The sequence below is a fragment of the Saccostrea echinata genome, unplaced genomic scaffold (genome assembly GCF_033153115.1).
Source record: "Saccostrea echinata isolate AGI-Se365-2 ecotype Australia unplaced genomic scaffold, CSIRO_AGI_Sech_v1 ptg000056l, whole genome shotgun sequence".
NCBI classification, from domain to species: Eukaryota; Metazoa; Mollusca; class Bivalvia; order Ostreida; family Ostreidae; genus Saccostrea; species Saccostrea echinata.
The window spans coordinates 20,198,976-20,219,932 of record NW_026889805.1 but is presented as its reverse complement, the minus strand read 5'-3'; the positions used below and the strand labels follow the sequence as shown (position 1 = coordinate 20,219,932).

General features: G+C 33.2%; 1 protein-coding gene across 1 annotated transcript; it reads left to right on the top strand.

Moving 5' to 3' along the window:
• The first annotated feature begins 3,089 nt into the window (after positions 1-3,089).
• On the top strand, positions 3,090-8,725 carry LOC133173072 (transcription factor AP-4-like). The gene is made up of 5 exons (XM_061307989.1): positions 3,090-3,309; positions 4,354-4,513; positions 6,030-6,216; positions 6,457-6,656; positions 6,840-8,725. The coding sequence occupies exons 1-5, from the start codon at positions 3,218-3,220 to the stop codon at positions 7,263-7,265; spliced, it is 1,065 nt and encodes a 354-aa protein (XP_061163973.1). The 5' UTR covers positions 3,090-3,217; the 3' UTR covers positions 7,266-8,725.
• Positions 8,726-20,957: the final 12,232 nt, after the last annotated feature.

The following is a 20,957-nucleotide window of genomic DNA, read 5'->3' as shown; positions in this document are numbered from 1 at the left end:
GCACACAGACTCTTTATAGAATTAGGCAGATATGATAACACACCTAGAACAGAAAGAATATATAAAAATTGTATGCTTAATCAAATTGAAGATGAAGAACATTTCCTTATTCACTGTAGCAAATTCACAAAGGAAAGAGAAGACCTATTTAACTTAATCTCATCCAAAGTAAAACATTTTACAAAATTTGCCTGATAAACAACAATTATTCTGGATTCTAAACTGTGAGGAATTAGATATTTTGAATTTTCTTGGAAGATTTTTACAAAAAACATTACCATAAGTCAAGTCTGAGGCATGTGAACTGTTTTATGATAAATTATGCAAAAAAAAAAAAATGTACTTTAATATGTGTATGATATAAATATGTAAATTTGCATATATATGATGTATGATATTATTTGTGCAGAATTTATGTACATGTATATGTATAAAAACTATCTGGTTTATTCATTTTTATGTCTTTCTACTATCAATCATGCAACTCTTTCTCTCTTGTGTGTATGTATATTGTATTACATGTATATGACTATATAAAAATGTTAATTTACAATGTACTTTCTTTTTGCCCCATGAGGGCCCTTAATTGATAAATAAACTAATTGAATTGAATTGTACTTAAATCAACTGGCTCTCCCATTATTTTGTTGTAGACAAAAAATATTTTCTGATGAAAATGAGTTTTACCAACACCCCCCCCCCTTTTATTAAGAATTAGGAGTTTTGTGAAACAGTCCATTATCCCCCTTTTATGGCTTGTCAAAGTTTGTTTGTTTGTTTGTTGTTTTTTTTTTTTAAGTTTTTATGCCCCGCCCCCCGCCATGAAATGGTCGGGGCATATAGTTTCCGTCTGTCATTCCGTCATTAAATTGTCATTCCGTATATCATTCAGCCATAGTTAGTTTTCCAGACTTTATCTTTGCTATGCTTGTAGATAATAAACTCATTTTAGTATATTCCTTCATATTGATGACTTATAGATCAAGTTTTGAGTTGATTGGACCATATGGCCCTTAGACTTTGAGAATTTATTGAATATAATTCACTGCGTTTTCCGGACATTCTTTTTTTCTGTCCTTGTAGATAATAATTTTGATTTTTGGTCTTTTCTTACTGATGACTAACAGATCAAGTTTAACTTTCGTGTTGATTGACTCATTTATAAAAGTAAGTTCCTACTTGAAAAACTTCCAATTATTCAGTTTTTCTGGAATTTCGAAAATTATGACCCTTGACTTTCAATATCTATATACCTTCTGCTTTTTTAAAATTTTATTTTCCTCTGCTTCTAGATAACTTCCGTTAATGTTGATGACTTTCAAATCGAGTTTGGCATTGACTGGCCCATAAAAAAAACCCTTTAGACTTTGAACATTTTCAATCATCGACTGTTTTGAAAATCAAAACAGCAATATGATATTTTATTTTTGTGTCATTTCTACGGCACCCATTGTTATTTTTACAACTTGCACTTTCACATATTTAAAACTTGCATGTTGACGAGGTGTTTTTTTTTTTGGGGGGGGGGGTGTTTTGTTTTTGAGGGAAGGGCTTGTCAATCTCCCCCTCAACTTTGAAAAACGTTGCTACAGGTCTGCTATGTAGAAAAAATGTAACCATTTTTATTTTTGCAACAACAACAATAATAAATAAATAAATAAATAAATAAATAAATAGATAAATAAATAAATAAATAAATAAATAAATAAATAAATAAATAAATAAATAAATAAATAAAATAATTTTTTAAAAATCACAGATCGTTAAGAATTTATCATTAGAAAAGTAAATTGAATAATTAAAACTCTTTGAGTGACGTCATCTTTAAAATAATGTTTGTTTGCCCTCACCCGACTCAGGGTAGGGAGATGCAATCTTTTTTCCCGAGAAAATTTCAACATACTTGTGGACCTCTTGACGGGATGAGAAAATTCAGGAATGAAAAGAAAAAAATCGTTTCCTGGAGGTTAAAAAAAGTTTTGAGTCGGGTCATTTTTAGCCAGTCGGTCGGAAGAGGGCAAACAAACATTTTTTTTTTTAAAAGATGGCCTGGGAAAGATTTTTTTTAAGCTTAACAGGGACATCTCCTACCTTTTTACCGTCGATCGTATGTATTGAATCAGATTCAATTTTTATTAAGTAGGGCATACATGAAAAATGATTTATTTACAGCAACCAGAAGTGTATATGCATATTTGATTTTATATGTGATTATCTGACCAACCTGTAAATTAATAATTATTACCTTTCTGTGAAAGTTTTGTAAACATGGAGACTGGGAGGTTATATAGTTCGTCAGATGATCCAACAATTAAAATTACCTCCTCCCCCCCCCCCCAAAAAAAACCCCTTAAAACATTATTTTAATGATGAGATTATGTGACCTTAATAATTTAGACTGAGGAGTCTTACAACACATCTGAATAAAACCCCGTAGGATGTATTTTATTTCCCCATTCTGCTTGTGTTAGTAAACAATTTCACCGTCTGCCTTCCCTTGACCCGAAGAAGCCAATCTGTTACATGCACTGGCTCAGCTGATTGACACCTAAATTTAGTAACTACAAATATGGTAATGTCATAGAGCAGTCTGCATTCCAGACGAATTGAGTTCTAATTGAGACTTTCAATATATTAAATATGGGTTTGCAGTTATGTTTTTTATAGAGAAAGTTATATTGAATTATGATAATTGTTTTGGTTTTAGATATTTTAAAAATAAATTTTGCAGTACTTATTGGCATAAAAAACACAAACAGTTGAAAAAGAGAGCCTAATATAAAAAACATTGTGTATAGATTCTCCTTACCTAATTCTTGGCAGTGTGCCAAACAGCTGTTGGTTTGTTTCCCGCGTCTTGCCAACGGAGATCAAGTGCGGCTTGGGAAAGTGAATCGATTGCGCAGTAAGAAAGAATCCCATATGTTTCGTGCAAGCACAAAATTACATTTTCAAAGTTTGCCATAGAAATGATACGTTTCAATACATTCTTATTTTTTTATCAACTCTTATAGAATGGGAAGTAAATTCAATGTTATAAAATTGAAATTCATGGATACGACCAGAGCACTGCCTTCGTGAATCGACCTACAGCTGTTTCCCGCCAATTAATACTCATTCTACTGAAGCCACGACGACCCGGTAGTAAACCTTGCAAATACAACTTTAATATTTCCTTGGATTTAACTGTTGTAAAGTTTGTGATTTCAAGGGAGTTATGATGTCGAATGTGTACAGGAGTAGTGACAGAAGAAAATTGTACTCCGAGTACGAATTGCAAAGAGAGGATTTAACAGCTGTTCTGGGAAGGTGAGTAGCGACGCGAGTACGCACGCCTTCCACAATATAAACATTGCGTAGCGGCTTGTAGGCCAAGCTTGTTTTGCATTTTTTTCTATTTCGCCAACTTCAGTTTGATTTTAAAAGTTCACATTATGATTTTATATGATATAAAGCATGTTATTGCACACTATTTTACTAAAATTATGTGTTGATATTGTTGTACTTGGATGCCAAAGTTTCTATGTTAGCCGGAGCACGAGACCGCACATGGCGTGACTGAAAACAAAGGGCAGACAACTTACCGGCTACGTTGCATTTCTTTGCAGTGTTTCAATTAATTAACACACGTGGGACCATTTTTTACTTTAATCTGTTTATCATATATCAAATTATTACGATTATCTGTTGTTTAAACAAAAATCAAAATAAAACCAGTTCTTATTGCATACGTATCTAATATGTTCGCAAAATATGCTGCGACGTCTTTATTTGACCTTATCTGGAAACAATTTTTTGATATGTCTTGTAAGTCAACAGAAACATATAACAATAGATCAGTACATTTGTGTGATACATTGGTACACTTTTTTTGCATGACGCATACAAAACAGCTGAAAATTGAACTGTAAATAGAAAAAAAAAAAAGTTTTGGCACAGTTCCAATGTTTTCCATGTCATATGATAATTGTTACTTAACACAAGTTTGTTCTGTTTGCATCAATGTGTATTTATTTGTTAGGTTACCTGGACAGGAAATATGTATTTTTACATATAAATATAGAGAGTAGAAAATAATAAATAAATATGGTGGAAGCAAAATAAGAAATTGCAAAGTTTGTTAAAAGATCTATGTGATATGTATTTAGAATGTAATACAAGGAATTTTTTTATTCTTGGGAAAGTGATCAATGTTTGAAAATAGTCATTTCTAAAAGTATTTGCTAGTAATAATTCAATGATATTTGTACTTTGTATTTTTTTTTAAAAAATGATTTTTGAGTTGGGTAAATTCTTATGTGGAAAAAAATTATAGTTGTATTTTGTGTGACTTCAATAATCAAATTATTGCAGATCACAGTCTATACCTGGGAAACCTCATATGGAACATGAGAAAAAGATGAGGAGAGAGATTGCTAACAGCAACGAGAGAAGAAGAATGCAAAGCATTAATGCTGGTTTTCAGAGTTTAAAATCCTTGATTCCACACAGTGATGGAGAGAAATTGAGCAAGGTAAATTTGTGTGTGTACATATAAACAATTTTAAATGATTATGAACCAAAAAAATGTTATAAATATGAAAAAATTGCTCATCATTATTCAAGAGTAAAAAATTGTGAGCATTGCAGTTGTGAAAGAGGATTTGAAAGGGGGGGGGGGGGTTGGAACAAGAATGACACAGCAGTCAGGTGTAGGAATGTTTATCATGTTAAGGTATTGGGTGACATTTCACCTGATAGTAAAGTGAAATGTGTATGTATTTCTTGGCTCTGTGCCCTGAATCATCAATTGATGGACATCAGAGTTCTCTGCATGGAAATAAATTAGTCAGTCTAGACAAGCTGTAACTGCTGTGTTTAGGAGAAGCTGTGTAGCAGTTATCACTTCCCAGCCTGTCTGAAAGCAGTTATTGATCTTGTATAATCATTATCAGACATAATAGTTGACTCGCAGACCTCTGGGTCTCCTTTACCACAAGCAGATTAAGATAGGTTTTTAAAACTAATTAGATGTGCATACATTTTGATGTCCTTGTGGTATATAGGTCATAAAGTAGTTTTACTGTGTGCATTATTAATTGTAAATTTAGTGTCTGATAAGGCTGAATTAATATTTTTATGCTGTAAGAAATCAGCATTAAATAAGTATGAAAGTATTCTTGACACTTTTTATAGGCATGAAACTGATAAACTTCCAACTCATGTTCCCTTTGAGAGGAGTGGTTTGTATTGAATGGGAAATCCAGTAGGCAAGAAAATTGTTTATGTAAGCATTCGTTCACAAGGGCTGTGTGTAAAGAAAGCCCCAAATTACAGAGCTGTAAGTGTTTGGTGGTTACCACAAGATAGTTGTAGACAAATTTAGATCAAGAAGGATGGGTCAGGACAGGTTTGTGATGATGTGCCAGTAAAAGAAAATATTCTGAAATTATATTTCACCTGAGATTCCAGGGATGCCTTTGGTTATAGAAGAACCTAAATATGAAATTACTCAGGTGTAACACACTATGTGCCATTCATGAAATGTGTGTGGAGATCATGTTTACTGAAGGGTTTACAGATTGAAAGAACTGTAGTTCTTGGGAGTTGATAGTAGAGATTCACAGGTGAAAAGATGTGCAGATTTTAAAATGACTATGTAGGTCAGTGACATTAGTGAAACATAAATGAGAGTATTGATTGTGTCGAAAGAACAGACATCTAGGTATACAAACATTGCTTGGTCACTGGGTCCTGGGTAAAATAAACAGAAATTATGCAAACAGTACTCCTTGGCAAATTGCCAGAGAGTAGTGGGCTATCAGCTGATCTAGTAAATCACGCCAAAATAAAGTGTCTCATTCAATGTACAGAATGTACTCTTAAATTAAAATAACACAAATGCATGAATGTTTCTCTGTGAAAACAAAATAAATAAATAAATAAAATTGACACAAAGGTAGTACTGGTAGAATTGTGTCAAGAATTTTTAGTAAGATTGAAGCTGTTTATTGAGAAATTGTTGCATTTTATTTTAATTTTGTTTTTAGGCTGCCATTCTGCAGCAGACCTCTGATTACATTGAGCAGTTGGAAAGTGACAAGACCAGACTTTTAGCCATCAACAACCAACTGAGCACTCAACTAAAGCGGTTATTGGGGAGCGATTATGAGAAACAAGTATCCATCAACAACTATAACCCATCTCCACCAACGAAACGGAAGAAGCGAGATACAGGTACCCTATTCATTGTGGCTACATATTTTCAGTAGATTTTACTTTGTAAAGCGTAAATGAAATTGAATGCAAAGGGAGAAGTCATACTTTGTCAGTTTTACTATGTATACTAAATTTTTGTGTTCAAAAAATTTCATGAAAGGAATTGACAATGAGACTTTTTATACAGTAAAATAATGACCTGTAATGGGGGAAGTTTAGGGAACCTTATTTGATTATTTCATCCAACTTCATTAATAGAATCGTCAGATGAGGGAATATCAGCAGACTATGAAGACATCAATGAAATCAAGCGGGAGATGATAGACTTGCGATGCCAGTTAGACCGAGAAAGACATCTGCGAATGATGCTGCAAAAACAAAATCAATCGTATCATTTGAAGCAAGAGCATCCAACATTTGTTGAACATATGCAAGAGAAGAGACCTAAAGATAAAGTTGTACGTGTTTTATTAGCAGTTCTATTATCCTTGATTTGTTTTGATATTCTTACAATAAAAGTATACTATCTTTCAAATCCAGATATGTAATTTAAATGCATATACATGTACTGAAGAAATTTGAGCAAGTATACATGATTTTCATATTATCTGTATTAAAGGGTGTTTGTTGTTTCTTTGCAGATTTATGTTGAATCTGTTGAATCGGAGGAAGATGAGAAGTTGCATGAGAGAAATTCTTCGGACTCTGAATCTATGTCACGGAGGAACTTGGAAACAATAGTGGAGGCCATCCGACACCTAGAAGGAGATCGTTTAGGGATAAATGATAGGACAACTCACCATCGGGGCATTCCTCATAGTGATGAGAGTGAAAAAGACAGCAGTGTCACTTGCAGTGAGCCTGAAGACCGTGACTCTCCTATTCCATTTGAGAAAATAGACTCAAGACAATCAGTTTCTGTCACAGAAGTTCCATTGACTGAAATTCACCCCCATCTTTCTCCATCACAGTATCACGAGAAATTCCCCATTGCCACCAATTTATTACATCGACCCAATATGGTTCATTACTACTGTCGACCAAACGTTATAGTTCAGAAGTCATAAGACCAATCATATGGGTCTCATCCTTCATCCTGCCACTTTGTATATAGAGACATCATAGTTTCATTATATCATGGAAAAGAAACTGCCCTTTTAAAATTTCATGATTTTTTTTTATTTTGCAACTAGTTATTTGATTTATTTAAAGAAGTGCTTCTCACCCAAGGAAATGCTCAATTTTGTTATAAATGTATATACAATGTGCTGTCTTCTGACCTATGCTTTTAACAGACCATGAAACATGCAAGTGCATTGTTATAAAGGTTTCATCTTTTCCATTGAGTATTAAAAATTGTCAGATTTCTTTTTTCCATTAATATACAGGGAGGCATTTTTCCCCATTTTGACTTGTAATTTATTACCATGTACATTTGTAAATAGATCATGTCATTGTATCAAATTTTGTTATTGCAGTTGTTAAGTTTGATCTTTTTGTATGAATGAGTTGCCTGTACAAGCTTTAAATGCTGCTCTAATGATTTCTGTCTTTAATATCAAAATTGATTATTGAAAAAAAGAACATATTTTGGAAAACATAACCAATAGGTCTTGTTTAATTTCTTTGCCCACATATTCCTGTTATATTCCTGTTGCTTTTTTGTGTAGGTGCTTATTGTGACAGAATATAACTATCTAGTGGAATCATTCATCAAGTGTGACCTTCTCAGTTACACAGCATTATAATACATGTTTGGTAAATGTTGCAGGAGCTGTCTAGTGTGTGTTATTGAATGATTATTGTGAATTTGTTTTGACATGGATCATCTTTTTTTTTAATCAAGATGACCATCAAAATGCACATAGCAATGCATATGTCACCTCAGTTCCTCATTATAGAATTGTAGAAAAATTCCTATCTGGAGGGATGCGAGGTGACTTGTGGCAGTTTTTGTGTTTGTTGATATTTAAAGTGTTTTCTGCTAAACCATGCTTTCTGTCCATCTTTTAACATGATGAAATTTCTTTTTCTCTTCCTGTGAAAATTGTATATGTTACAAGAAACCGGTAATATGGAAGTTTAAGCTGCATTTTTTGGGACTCAAGTTTATGCCACTATGTGCATTTTATTTTTTTTCTCACCACTTCATACTGTATATATACCACAATTATTTATTGTACAATATACAACTCTGAAAATAGGTTTCAAGATGTAATTTACCCTCAGAAGTAGAATATTACCAACAAAAAAAAATTATGATTTAATTTTTAAAAAAAATGGTTGTTTAGTTTTGAAATGTGAAATCAGATATTTTAAAACTAATATGCATTAAATAGTGCTATGAAAGATACCGTTATCAAATTGTTGCTGTTTTTTTTTTTCTTTTTTTGATTTTTTTTTTTTTTTTTTTTTTGTAAGGGATGCTTATAATTTTATACATTTTTTGTGTATTTATGTTAGACTGATTTGAATATTTGTTGTTTCCTCTGGAACTTGAAAGTCTGAAATTATAATAAATTGTGGTAACTGTAAATCATGCGTTCTTTCTGTTTTACTTTTTATGGATGAAAATTTATGAGTTGTGGTAAAATGAATGATTAAGATGGAATGAGAAAGCATTGATAATCAAAGAAATAGTCCCATTCATATCATGTTACGGTTCCCTGCATTCAAAGTGTAAAGTCATTGATTAAAAAACAATATACTGTTTACAGATAAACGGACTTCTCCTTTTGCGACGGTTGTTTTCCTATAGCGACATGCATATTGCATTTGGTGTAAGCTTTTAGCGTAAAATAAGTTGGCGCCTTGGCACACTGCCAGGCAGATCAATACCAAAGCCGATACTATTTTTTTTATTCATTTGCACATGCATTAAATGAGCTGGCACAGGTCCAAGTGATTGACAGAGCCTTGTCCATTGTTCTTACCCATTTGTAGTTTTTTTTAAGGCTCTTTAGTGAATCGCATGTTAAATATCTTTATATTGTCTGAAGATTTTCTCCAACTTTTCTGTTCTCGGGGGCAGTTTATCGGGGCGATTATTTATTTAATGTTGGTGTCCTATTGAATTTGGATTTAGTCTGTCTCGCTGGCAGTATGCCAGGAATCAATATTCATTTGTGAACAAGTGGCCAGCAAATAATTCTACAACCTCACTATCTAAAAAAAAATTATACCCCCTAAAATTCAATCAAATCGTAGAAATTAAAGGGGCATGGGAGTAAGATCTAAAAACTGAATTTAAGTAGAATGTAACGCACCGGCAGGTATAACCTTGACTAACAGTTGTAATCAGACCCTGGGGCCATAAAACTAAGACGAGCTCACTTTTGATCTCAGTCTCACTTTTCCACTATTAATTCCTTTGGTAATAACGAGAAAGAGATCAAAAGTGAATTCCTTTGGTAAAAGTGAGACAGAGTGAGCTCATCTGTTTTATGGCCCCGGAGTCAGATGCTAAAATAACAAGCTAATTTAGAGAATTTGTATCCCCCGCTTAAGGAAAAAAAGAGGGTGGGAGAACTCGAAACAAAAAGGCAGATGGAGAATTGAAAAAAAACGCTATCCTTAACTTTTTAGCTTTTGGCCTTAAAGTCATTAGTAGTCTTTTTAAGATTTTAAAATAAAAATCATGACCTGGAGTTTCGTTGCAAAAGCTTACAGAGAAGTATAAGATTATCATCTGAAAACTATGTACTCAATATACATTAAAAAATTCTGACCTTGGTCTTTGTCCTCCAAATCAATGGGAGTTTAAGTCATATTGGCTAAAAGTAAAAATTTCATTGCAAAACCTCAAAAAGAACTTGAGTTATCACCAGGAGACTATTTTATACAAGATATGAATTTTTTACCTTGACCTTTTGACCGAAAAATCAAAAGAGGTCTTCTTTAAGACATTAGAGGTTACTATATAAAATTTCATAGAAACTTAAGTTATCATCTGGAAATCTTTTTTTGCATTGTATGAATTTTAAACCTTGACCTTTGATCATTTGACCTAAAAATCTCTAGGGGTTTTCTTTAAGTCAATAGAAGTTATGTTACTTCATTGAAAAAGCTTAAAGAGAAATAAAGTTTTCATCTGGAAACCATTTTTGCAATATATAAATTTCTGACCTTTGACCTTTTGACCTCAAAATCAACACAGGGGTCTTTTAAAGGCCATAGAGAAATGTGATATTATGTAATTATTACTGTTTTTGAGGTCAATACGATGGTTAAGACAAGTTCGAAGTACAATATTCACGGAGCCCGAAGGGTTTAGAAAAAAAAATAATTGTTTTATTTTATGATTAAATGATACAAACTCGTTAAGTAATCCATGCCATCTTACTGGTTTACATGGGCAGAAGTCCTAGTCAAACGCAACGAGAAAAGCGGGGTTTAAAATAAACATAACCAGTTGTATTAATTTGATATTTTAAAATAATTTCGATGCATGCTATGTACAAAAAATGAATGTGAGACACGTATGATCAATTTTGAATTGGGGAGGGGGGGGGCTATAAGGGAAAAAACTGATAACACCTGACACAGCTTATGTTGAAAGTTAAAGTTTCTCAGATGCAAGTGAAACTCCGAGGTCAAGAGATCAAAATAGTTAGTACCCAAAGAAAAGTCTTGTTACAAGGAAAACATTTGTGAAATATGAAAGCCCTAGCACCAACCTTTCAATAGTTTAAGTTTTACAAAAGTAGGTCAAACTTTAAGGTCAAATTGTCAAAATTAATGGTACCCAAGGGAAGGTCTTATCACAAGGAATACATTGTGAAATATGAAAACCGTGACACCAACCATTAAAAAGTTATGGCCAAGATTAACGTTTTACACAAGTAGGTCAAACTCCAAGGTCAAAAAGTAAAAAATTTTGGTACCCAAGAGAAAATTCTGTCACAAGAAAAACATCTTTGGAATTTGAAAGCCCTAGCTTTAACCGTCCAAAATTTATGGCAAAGGTTAAAGTTTTTTTTAAAAGAAGGTCAAACTCAAAGGTCAAGGACAGAGGGTCAAAGGTCAAAGAGGGTACACAAGGAAAGGTCTTGTCAAAAAACATTTGAACTATGAAAGCACTCGCACCAACCTTTCAAAAGTTATGGCCAAGGTAAAAGTTTGGTAAAATATTTGCAAAAGTGAGTTAAACTTTAAGGTCAAAGCCAAGAGGTAAAAAAAAATGTTGGTACCCAAGGAAAGGTCTTGTCACAAGGAATACACTTGTGAAATATGAAGGCCATAGCTCTATTCAATCAAAAGCTATGGGCAAGGTTAAAGTTTTTGCGGACAAACAGACATACGGACGGACAGAGCAAGAAATTTATTCCCCAGAATCTTCGATTACGGGGACATAAAAATCTTTGACTAGCCCCCCCCCCCTTCCAAAGAGGAAAATTCTCCAAACTCCAATTTTTTTCGGGGGAAGAGGCTGTTGGGAGGATGGGGCAACTAGCCTTTCTATGAACATTTTTATACTAAATTGAAAGTAAACATTTACGTTGAGAAAAAAAATGGTGTAGGGAGGGAAAGACCTCTTGCATTCCCCATCAACCACCCCGCCCCTATATGCCTAAATGTTACACGTATATTCACCTGAGTGGAAGTCGAGTGCAAGTGAAACCAGCAAATTCAAAAAATTGTGGTCCCCCGCTTTCGTAGTTTTAGTGGTTGGGATGCAATTATTAATGGTATATTGTATCTGTCTTGTTTGTGTGTCCTTCAAACTTCTTGATCAAGGTCATGAAGTTAAAAATGATATACCTTTCTGAAAGATGTTTCATAGATAATGTACATGTAAAATATGAAAGCCCTATCTTCTCTCAAAAAATCTTACCAATGTAAAAAAAAATGAAAAGAACTGTAGGCTAAACTTAAAGGTCGAGGTCACGAGCTCAAAAACCAGAGTACATTCGCAAAGGTCTTAAAACACGTGATGCATTTGTCAAAGATGAACGTCCTATCTTCTGTTATACAAAAGTTATCAATGTTAAAAATTTTTGAAATCAGGTCAAACTTCAAGGTCAAGGTCATGGGGTAAAAAATCATAGCATGTTCGGAAACGTCTTGTCACGGGTAATGCACATGTTAAATATGGATGCTCTATCTTCTGGCATTTAGAAGTTATATCCAATGTTAAAATTTTTGAAAAGAAGTTCAAACCTAGAGGTCACGGGGTCAAAAATATTGGTATTTTTGGAAAGGTCTTGTCACAGGTAATGCACTTGTGAAATATGAAAGCCCTATCTTTTCTCATTTAAAATTGTAACCAAGATTTAAGTTTTTGTGACAGACAGACTGACAAACGGACAGACTGACAGATGAATGAGATTTAATGTTCCCTCGCTTTCCATAAGGTTCTGACACAATAACTTACCAGACCTATTTGAATCAATTCGGAATTTCCTGATGTATTTTTAGTCCAATGTAGGAAAAAAAAAGCAAATTCAAAGAATTGTGGTCTCCCGCTTTCGGTGTCTTAGTGGTTGGAATGCATATATGGCATATTGTAATTGTCTTGTTTCTAGATCAAGGTCGTTAAATCAAAAATGATAATCATACCTTTCTGAAAGTGTTGTCATATGTAGGTAATGTACATGTGAAGTATGAAAGCCCTATCTTTTCTCATTTAAAAGTTATTACCAATGTAAGAAAAAAATGATAAAGACGGTATGTTAAACTTATAGGTCAAGGTCATGAGGTCAAAAACATTCGGAAAGGTCTTAAACCGGTCATGCACGTATCAAATATATATGCCCTATCTTCTCTTATTCAAAAGTTATTAGCAATGTTAACATTTTTAAAAATCAGATCAAACTTCAAGGCCAAGGTCATGGGATTAAAAATCATAGTACATTTGGAAAGGTCTTCTTGTAACAGTAATGCACAAGTCAAATATATATGCCCTATCTTCTCTCCTTCAAAAGTTATCAACAATGATAATTTTTTATATATTTTGGTCAAACTTGAAGGTCAAGGTCACGGAGTCAAATATCATAGCACATTCTGAATTTTTTTTTTAAATTAAGGTCAAACTTGAAGGTCAAGGTCATGGAGTCAAATATAACACACTCTGAAACTTCTTGTCGCAGGTAATGCACTTGTCAAATAAAAAGGTCCTGTCATTCAAATGTTATCTCCAATGTTACAATTTCTAAAAATTAGGTCAAACTTCGAGGTCATGGTCACGAGGTCAGAAATCGTAGTATATTTGGATTTCACAGGTAATATACATGTTTAATATGAATGCCCTATTTTTACACATTCAAAAGTTATAGCCAATTTAAAGCAATGTTAATTTTTTTTTGAAAATTAGGTCAAACTTCAAGGTCACGGGGTAAAAAGTCATAGTAAATTTGGAAAGATCTTGTCACAGGTAATATGTACATGTGAAATATGAAAGCCCTTCTCATTCAAACGTTATAACCAAGGTTAAAGTTTTTTGTGACGGACAGACTGACAGATGGACAGACTGACAGACAGACGAATGATATTTAATGTCCCCTCGATCGCTTTGGCGAAAGTGGGGAACAAATGGAAACCTTAAAAGGTCGTATCGCTCATCAATTTTGTATATAACCTTCCTAAAGAAACATTTTTTCATTATAAAGATGCCTACACATTAATGTGGGTAATTGAAACCTTGTTATAAAACGAATTTTTCCCTTGTGTTTTCCTTTTGTTTCTCCGAATAGTGCACTATTCCTGGTCCAAAGCAAAGAAATGTGATCGGCGGAGATGCGTAGAAGCTTTCATCCAATGTAGGGGGTGTGGTGGGAATTGCTGTTTAAAAGTAATTCAAACTTGAAGCTATTTGTGAAGTTTGCCTGCATGGAATTGGTATTGAAACTCTAGAGAAAAGTTCACCATATACTTACGAATACAATTTTCTCACTTAATTTGAATTCTGGCTCAAAAGGATATCATAGACTCTCTTTAGTACTACGTGGATAAAAGTCATCCAGTCTCTCTCTCTCTCTTTCTCTCTCTCAGTAGACAGTCCATGAGATTGATTTCAGTTGTAACTCATCTGTACATAATACCGCCGTCTTCCCAAGATTAATTTACATCATATTTGCATTCACACTGATTACCAAACCTATTTGCATTTTAATAGGAAGAATAAAAAGACAGCAAGACGAACACCATTAAATGGCAAAAGACTAACAGACGTTAGTTAAGGGGGCTTCTTTGAGTCGTTAATTGTTGACTGACCAATGAGAATAGAGAGGTGAAGAATGTAATAGCAGGAAAATGTCCCCACAGATTTAATTATGTATCTGTCTGTATGTATATCTGAAAACACTGAAGACCAGCGTATTCATGAAATATCCAAATAATTGTAAAGAAAAATATGAAAAGCCCTTTAATAAGAGTCACACCTTGAAACAGATATTGTTAGCTTACTGGTTAAGAACCAGAGGAGAGAATTTGTAAAGTGCATGTCCGTCTGTCTGTAAACATCTTTTTAAAAGAATGACAATCCCTTCCCGCAGCTTTTGCCTGACAAACTTGACACACTATAAGATACCTCAATCTGTGTAACTTTTTTTTTTATATTGATGAATGGTGTTGCCATAGCTAATAAAAATAGTAATATTCTCTAAATTCTTTCAAAATGTAAATTCTACTCACCCTAAAAATAAAATTTGATACAAGTTAAGTGTAGTACACAAATAAATTACATTAAAGATACATTTTTGCAACGAAATACATTTTGATAAAAGGTGCTTCCATGAGAGGATAGTCTCTCTTTTTTTTAATGTCACTTGAACTGTTTTTCAATTTTCGGATTTCAATAAAACTTGAACATAAATTAATCGCATCCAGATGCATTATTCTGTGACCATTTTTTTCTCGCAGAGGTATTGCTACTGTACTATCGTTACTAGAATTTTAACAGCAAAAACTTTTTGTTCAATTTAATGTTTGTACATTTTTTTTTCTATGATTACAAAATTGTCTAATGCTAACATAATTTCATAAGGATATAAGGACATGCATTGTGTTTACCGGTATGCTTCTCAATTGAAATAGCTAAAGAAAGAGGACGTTCAATCGAGAACAATCCTCCGTTCAGAGGTACACATGTATAATATATTTCTCAATTTTTCAAAGTTCACGGAAAAGTTGTATTTTTCTAAAATTATGTTTTCATCTTCAACACATTTTATTTATTTATTTTATTGAACGACTACTTAATTGATAATTTGTTTTTAAATTTGACAGTTAAGCTTTATTTAGTGGAAAATGGGTTTATTAGAGCCATACAAAATTATTTTTGAACATGAATGGGTCAAGTCTCCATTCTTCGTTCACGTTTAAATGACGGAAAATAAAATGTAAAATCTATATGTATATTTCATGTTTCAAAAAAATTGAGTCTGAACCCATTCTATAATCTTTTCTTATTAATCTTTTGATGTTTGTTAACTCAATGCTATAAGATATATGTCTTGGGCAATAAAGATTATATAAAGTATATGAAAAGTTAACATTTCTGAAAATATTATACGCTTCAACAAACTCGTTTATTTAAATCACACTGACACACATCGATATCGAAGGCAAGTAGACTTCGTAGCATAGTGGCTTGCCGTGAGCTTTGGAGAACTAGTTCGAATCATTCGTGAAGCTTTTTTTTCTTTTCACATACCTTATAAATATGAGTGAAAAATGAATTATTTATCAATAATAGATTCAATAAAATAAAGGAAGGAAATGTGCAAAAGATTATATTGACAAAACAATTTGTGAAAATATAGTTTTTCACGAACTTTTCGAATTGAGAAATGTCTTATTTTAGAACGGGGATTGTCCTCGCCTTCGAGCCTCCACTCTTTATCGACTCTCTTTAGATAATTTGCAATGTTTTTGGATTAATATGAGATTAAATTAAGATGCTGCATACCATGTCTGATTTAAAGAAGGAAATGTCATTTTTCAGAGAAAGAAGCCCCCCCCCCCCGAAAAAAGAGAAGAAGAGGAAGAAGAAAGGAAAAAAATTCTTCAAGCTTAATTTAACCTCCTCTAAATGTTGACTAGTTCAAACCAGAAGATCATAGCATGTTTTAAGTTTTAATACGATTCTATATATATATATATATATATATATATATATATATATATATATATATATATATATATATATATATATATATATATATATATATATATATATATTCTCCAGTCTCTTTCCTTAAAAAAATTGTCCTTGCAACAACATAATTCATTGTCATACATCACAAATAACGCCTCATAATACATGTATGTTAAACATTTAAAAGACGATTTACTAGATATGTGGCCCCCCAAAATGCCGTTATTTTATTTACAAATATATTTTTCCTCTGTCAAAATAATATTTTGATGATAATCAGCTTTAAAGCTATCACCAGACCATTAAAAGACCTACATATTTGCGGTCGGGCCTTTCAATAGACGAGGCCCATTCATTAAAAAGATACATTTCAAAGCTAATACTCTATACCTATATACATTCCGTGGATGTTTCATAGGTATAAAAAAATGGACACGGCTGCCAGATATTGTCAATCCATACAAACAGTCACGCTCTACAAGATCCCGGGAATGCTAAGTTAGAAACAAGGAACGTATGAATTACTTGGTATTTTTATGTGGGCATTCAGATACCTTATACTTGTATACATGTTTTCAAATTTGAATTTTCTTCGTAGATAAATACAAAATTTTCATTACGACTCGTATTTTCTTAATATAACACCCACGTTGTATTTCAAAATCCAACTCGGTCAAAATTATGACAACCCTTCTGTTCAACTGAACAATATACAAGTACATGTGATAATTTAGATGTCTGTCCCACCAATGAATTCAATGCATGACCATGGACATATAACACTGAGTAATGATTACACATAGTGACCCACGATCATGGGAAACAATATCAGGTAAAATTTTAGGTTATGTTTAAAAGTCTTTGACCTCTACCTATGAGGTGCGACCTAGGCCGAAAACATCAAGTAGTAATTTATTCAATCCAGGGCCCGTAGGGTGCAAATTCAATAGGAAATGGGGGCACAACTGAACAAAAATACAACACCCAAAAATTAATGTCACGAGGGGGCAAATCTGTAAATAAGCTTTGTTTTCTATTTTATAGTAATAGTGACAAAATTAGGGGGCGCGGGCGATGACTCCCCCTGTTCCTACGGGCCTTTTTAGTCAATGGTTTCAAAATAAAAGCCATGGCACAATCCATGGGTTACTGACAGACTGCATTGTTACAACGCGAAATGTAATAACAACGCAAAATGTCATAAACTGGGATTATTACATTTTGCGTCGAGTTCAACGCAGAATGTAATAACGCAAAATGTAATAACACGATTTTTGGATTATTACATTTTGCGTTTTTACATTTTGCTTTGGGGTTAACGCAAGATGTATTAATGCACTTTTTGGTTGTTACATTTTGCGTTACTTAATTTTTGCGTTGAGGACAATGCAAAATGTAATAAAATAAAATGTAATGAAACAAATATAATTATTTTTTTTTGTATTGTGTTCAACGCGAAACATTACAAAATTGATTTAAACATATAATAATGGAAAAGCTCGCTTTACTAAATAGACAGACAGACCTATGACTATGAGACAAACGTTATGGCTTTTACGGACATTACTAATTGTATCTTTTTTTTAAAACTCTGTTTCTAACATTTTTATTGAATACTTATAAAACATTAACTTATCTTTGATTGACATGTCTGTTTATAAATCAGTCTGTGTTATATATCCATCACTGACATACTTAATTACCAAAGATTGACCCATGAGTCCATTAAAAGCTCTTGATATGCATGCACGTGCATGTGTACATTGGTTAGAAATAAAAAGTGCATGTGTGTGTGTGTGTCTGGCGAGGAGAAGCGGGGGGTAGGGGTTAATCGTCTGCTGATCATTGTATTTTTATGCGCATGCATTGTCCCCTTCTGGCCCCCAGAACGAATATTGCTCGTAAGAGGTAAAGCTGTGCGACCCTTTTACATGTGATTAATGTGTCGATTTCTTTCTCATTCATTTTTTTGGACATAATTCTTTGTAATGAGATTTACCATTATTTGAATAGACAATTTGCACTAATTTTCCATTCCAGAATAAATGCATGTATGTATTTTTTTTTTAAATGTCAAGTAGAGCACTTGTCAAAAAGGTCGAAGCACCGCGTAACTGTCTGCTGTCAATGTTATTAATATGTTGTCGAATTGAACAAAATATATATATATATATATATATATATATATATATATATATATATATATATATATATATATATATATATATATATATATATATATATATATATATATATATCCTTTCGGGGGCATTGGGGCAAAAATAGTCATTCTTACTTTCACTTTGACGGAACTTGATACAAGTCAACTAAAAAGTATAACTGTCGACCATTCGTGGCTGATCGCAGAATTTTCTCCGGAATTTCAGGTTTAGTTATCGGCCGCAGGAACGGTCGATCTTTTTGTGGTTGTGTTAGAATGGAGACGTTATTATTTCATTACTTTGATGGAATAAATCCTTAAATGATAACATCATGAACTTCTCCCCAACATGGGCGTGCGTAAGATATAATACAGGCGCGGATCCAGGAATTTTTTCCGGGGGGGGGGTCCAACCCAGTCAAAAAAAAAATTCTAACCCAAAAATTTCTTGACAAGCAAAAAAAAAAAAAAAACAAAAACAAAAACAAGCACAAAAACAAAAAAGAAAGAAAAAACAAGCACAAAAAAAGCACAAAAAAAAAAAAAAAAAAAAAAAACAAGCACAAAAACGAAAACAAAACAAAACAAAAAACAAGCACAAAAACAAAAAAGAAGAAAAAAAACAAGCACAAAAACAAAACAAAAAAAAACACCTAAATTCTCTTCCCGAACGTATTAAACCCAGAAAATTACTTGACAAGCAAAAAAAAAAAAAAAAAAAAAGGTAAATTCCATTTCCACTTTTGTACATCTAGCGCACAACTGTTTGAGTATTACTTGTGAAAATCCAGGATTTAGGCTCATGCACGCTCAGCGTGGGACTTAACTGGTAATAGATTAGGATTTTTCACATTTGAGAATATTTTTCTTTCCTCTTCGAAATAAAGCAGGCAAATTATTTTCATGGGTATAATGAGCAGGTACCTGTCACCGAAATTGTGAATTCCATGACCTTAGGTGCAGGTGGCATCAGAGAAGGACGAAGTTGATTCAACATTTGAAATATATGTTACACATTTTAAAATATTTCTCCTGCATGAATATCTAGCGATAAACTGTTTAAACTATTTTTTGAGCGATTAGCCCTATATTAAATTGTGAACTGGTGTCCCACGAAAGCAAGCGTTTAGCCCCCAAGATGGGGCTTAGTCATGTACATATATTGAAAATACCGGCACCTTTGAAAAATAAGCTATGAGTTGTTATAACGCCCATTTTGCATTAATAGGAACACCTCAATGAAAGGCGTAAACACGTCTTTTTGAAAAGTTTAGTAACAACTTTTTTAAAGACGTAATCACGCCTTTCTAAAAGGCGTAATAGCGATTTTTTGAGGGGTGTAATCACGCCTTTCTAAAAGGCATTATTTCGCCTTTTTTGCGTTTTCGCATTGAAACACCTTTCAGTTTGCGTTATTACGCCTTATTGAAAGGCGAATGTACCGCATTTTTACTTCGCATTATAACGCCTTTTGTAAAGGCGTAATAACGCTTTTTTCACGCCATAACGCCTTTTATGGTGTTCCGTTAGGGCCACTCGCACCTTCGCACTCTCGTGAAGGTGCGAGTGGCCCCAAATGGCGAAGATGTGAGGGTGCGAAGGCGAAAGTGCGAAGTTGCGATGGCGAAGGAGCGAAAGTGCGAAGATGCGACGGCGAAGCACGATGGTGCGAGGGCGAAAGTGCGAAGGCGAAGGAGCGATACACTTTCGCCTTCGCCATTTTTTTTTTGTGGAATTCTCTATCGTTTGAAGATAATTTTATTCAGTTTTTCTCGTTATTAGAGAGGTTGAGATTTCATACGTGAACGTGTACGGGTACTAGTAGGGAATTTCCTAAATTTCTCGTGTATTACGTCATCAGTTTTGGTGTTGATAAGTTTTCTACACGTTCGTACAACTTTTAAAAAGACATAGATCTACACGTAGGTGTAAACTTGTAGCTTTTTCAATAAAAACTAGTCAATTTATGTGTGAAACTGTTATTGCTGTTAATTATTCAGGATGTTAAGTTTCATGAACACTTATTTTAACCATGTTTTGTTCACTTACTAAAGTCAAACTAATGTTACAAAACTACTAAATAGTTGAAATAGAGACACCGAATACAGTCTACACGGTCTTGTTACACCTCAACAGACAAATTACAAAAACGTGTACGTGTACGTCAATTAAAGTTTGTGCACACGTACAAGTTTAAAATCTCAACCTCACTATTATAAGCCTTTAACGCCTTTTTATTTTTATTTTCACATACATTGATTCTTGTAGGCTTTCGTATTTTTGACATTTTGTGCACATTTTTGTTGTTGCATTAATATGTCTTTGCATCCTTTAGTGGATTAGAACGTTTACAGTTATTATTTAACCAAAGGATCATAACTTATTGTGCATTGTATTTTGTTGTTCCTGTTTTTATAGATTCAAATTAATTTGTCGCATGTTAAAATTAAATTCATATTTATTTCAGGGGGATTTCGATCTTTGCATTTATTTTCAAAATAG

Coding starts and splice junctions, on each gene's coding strand:
- LOC133173072 (XM_061307989.1), top strand. CDS start 3,218: ATGATGTCGAATGTGTACAGGAGTAGTGACAGAAGAAAATTGTACTCC. Junction 6,217..6,456: donor ACGGAAGAAGCGAGATACAG/GTACCCTATTCA, acceptor CTTCATTAATAG/AATCGTCAGATGAGGGAATA. Junction 6,657..6,839: donor AGAGACCTAAAGATAAAGTT/GTACGTGTTTTA, acceptor GTTTCTTTGCAG/ATTTATGTTGAATCTGTTGA.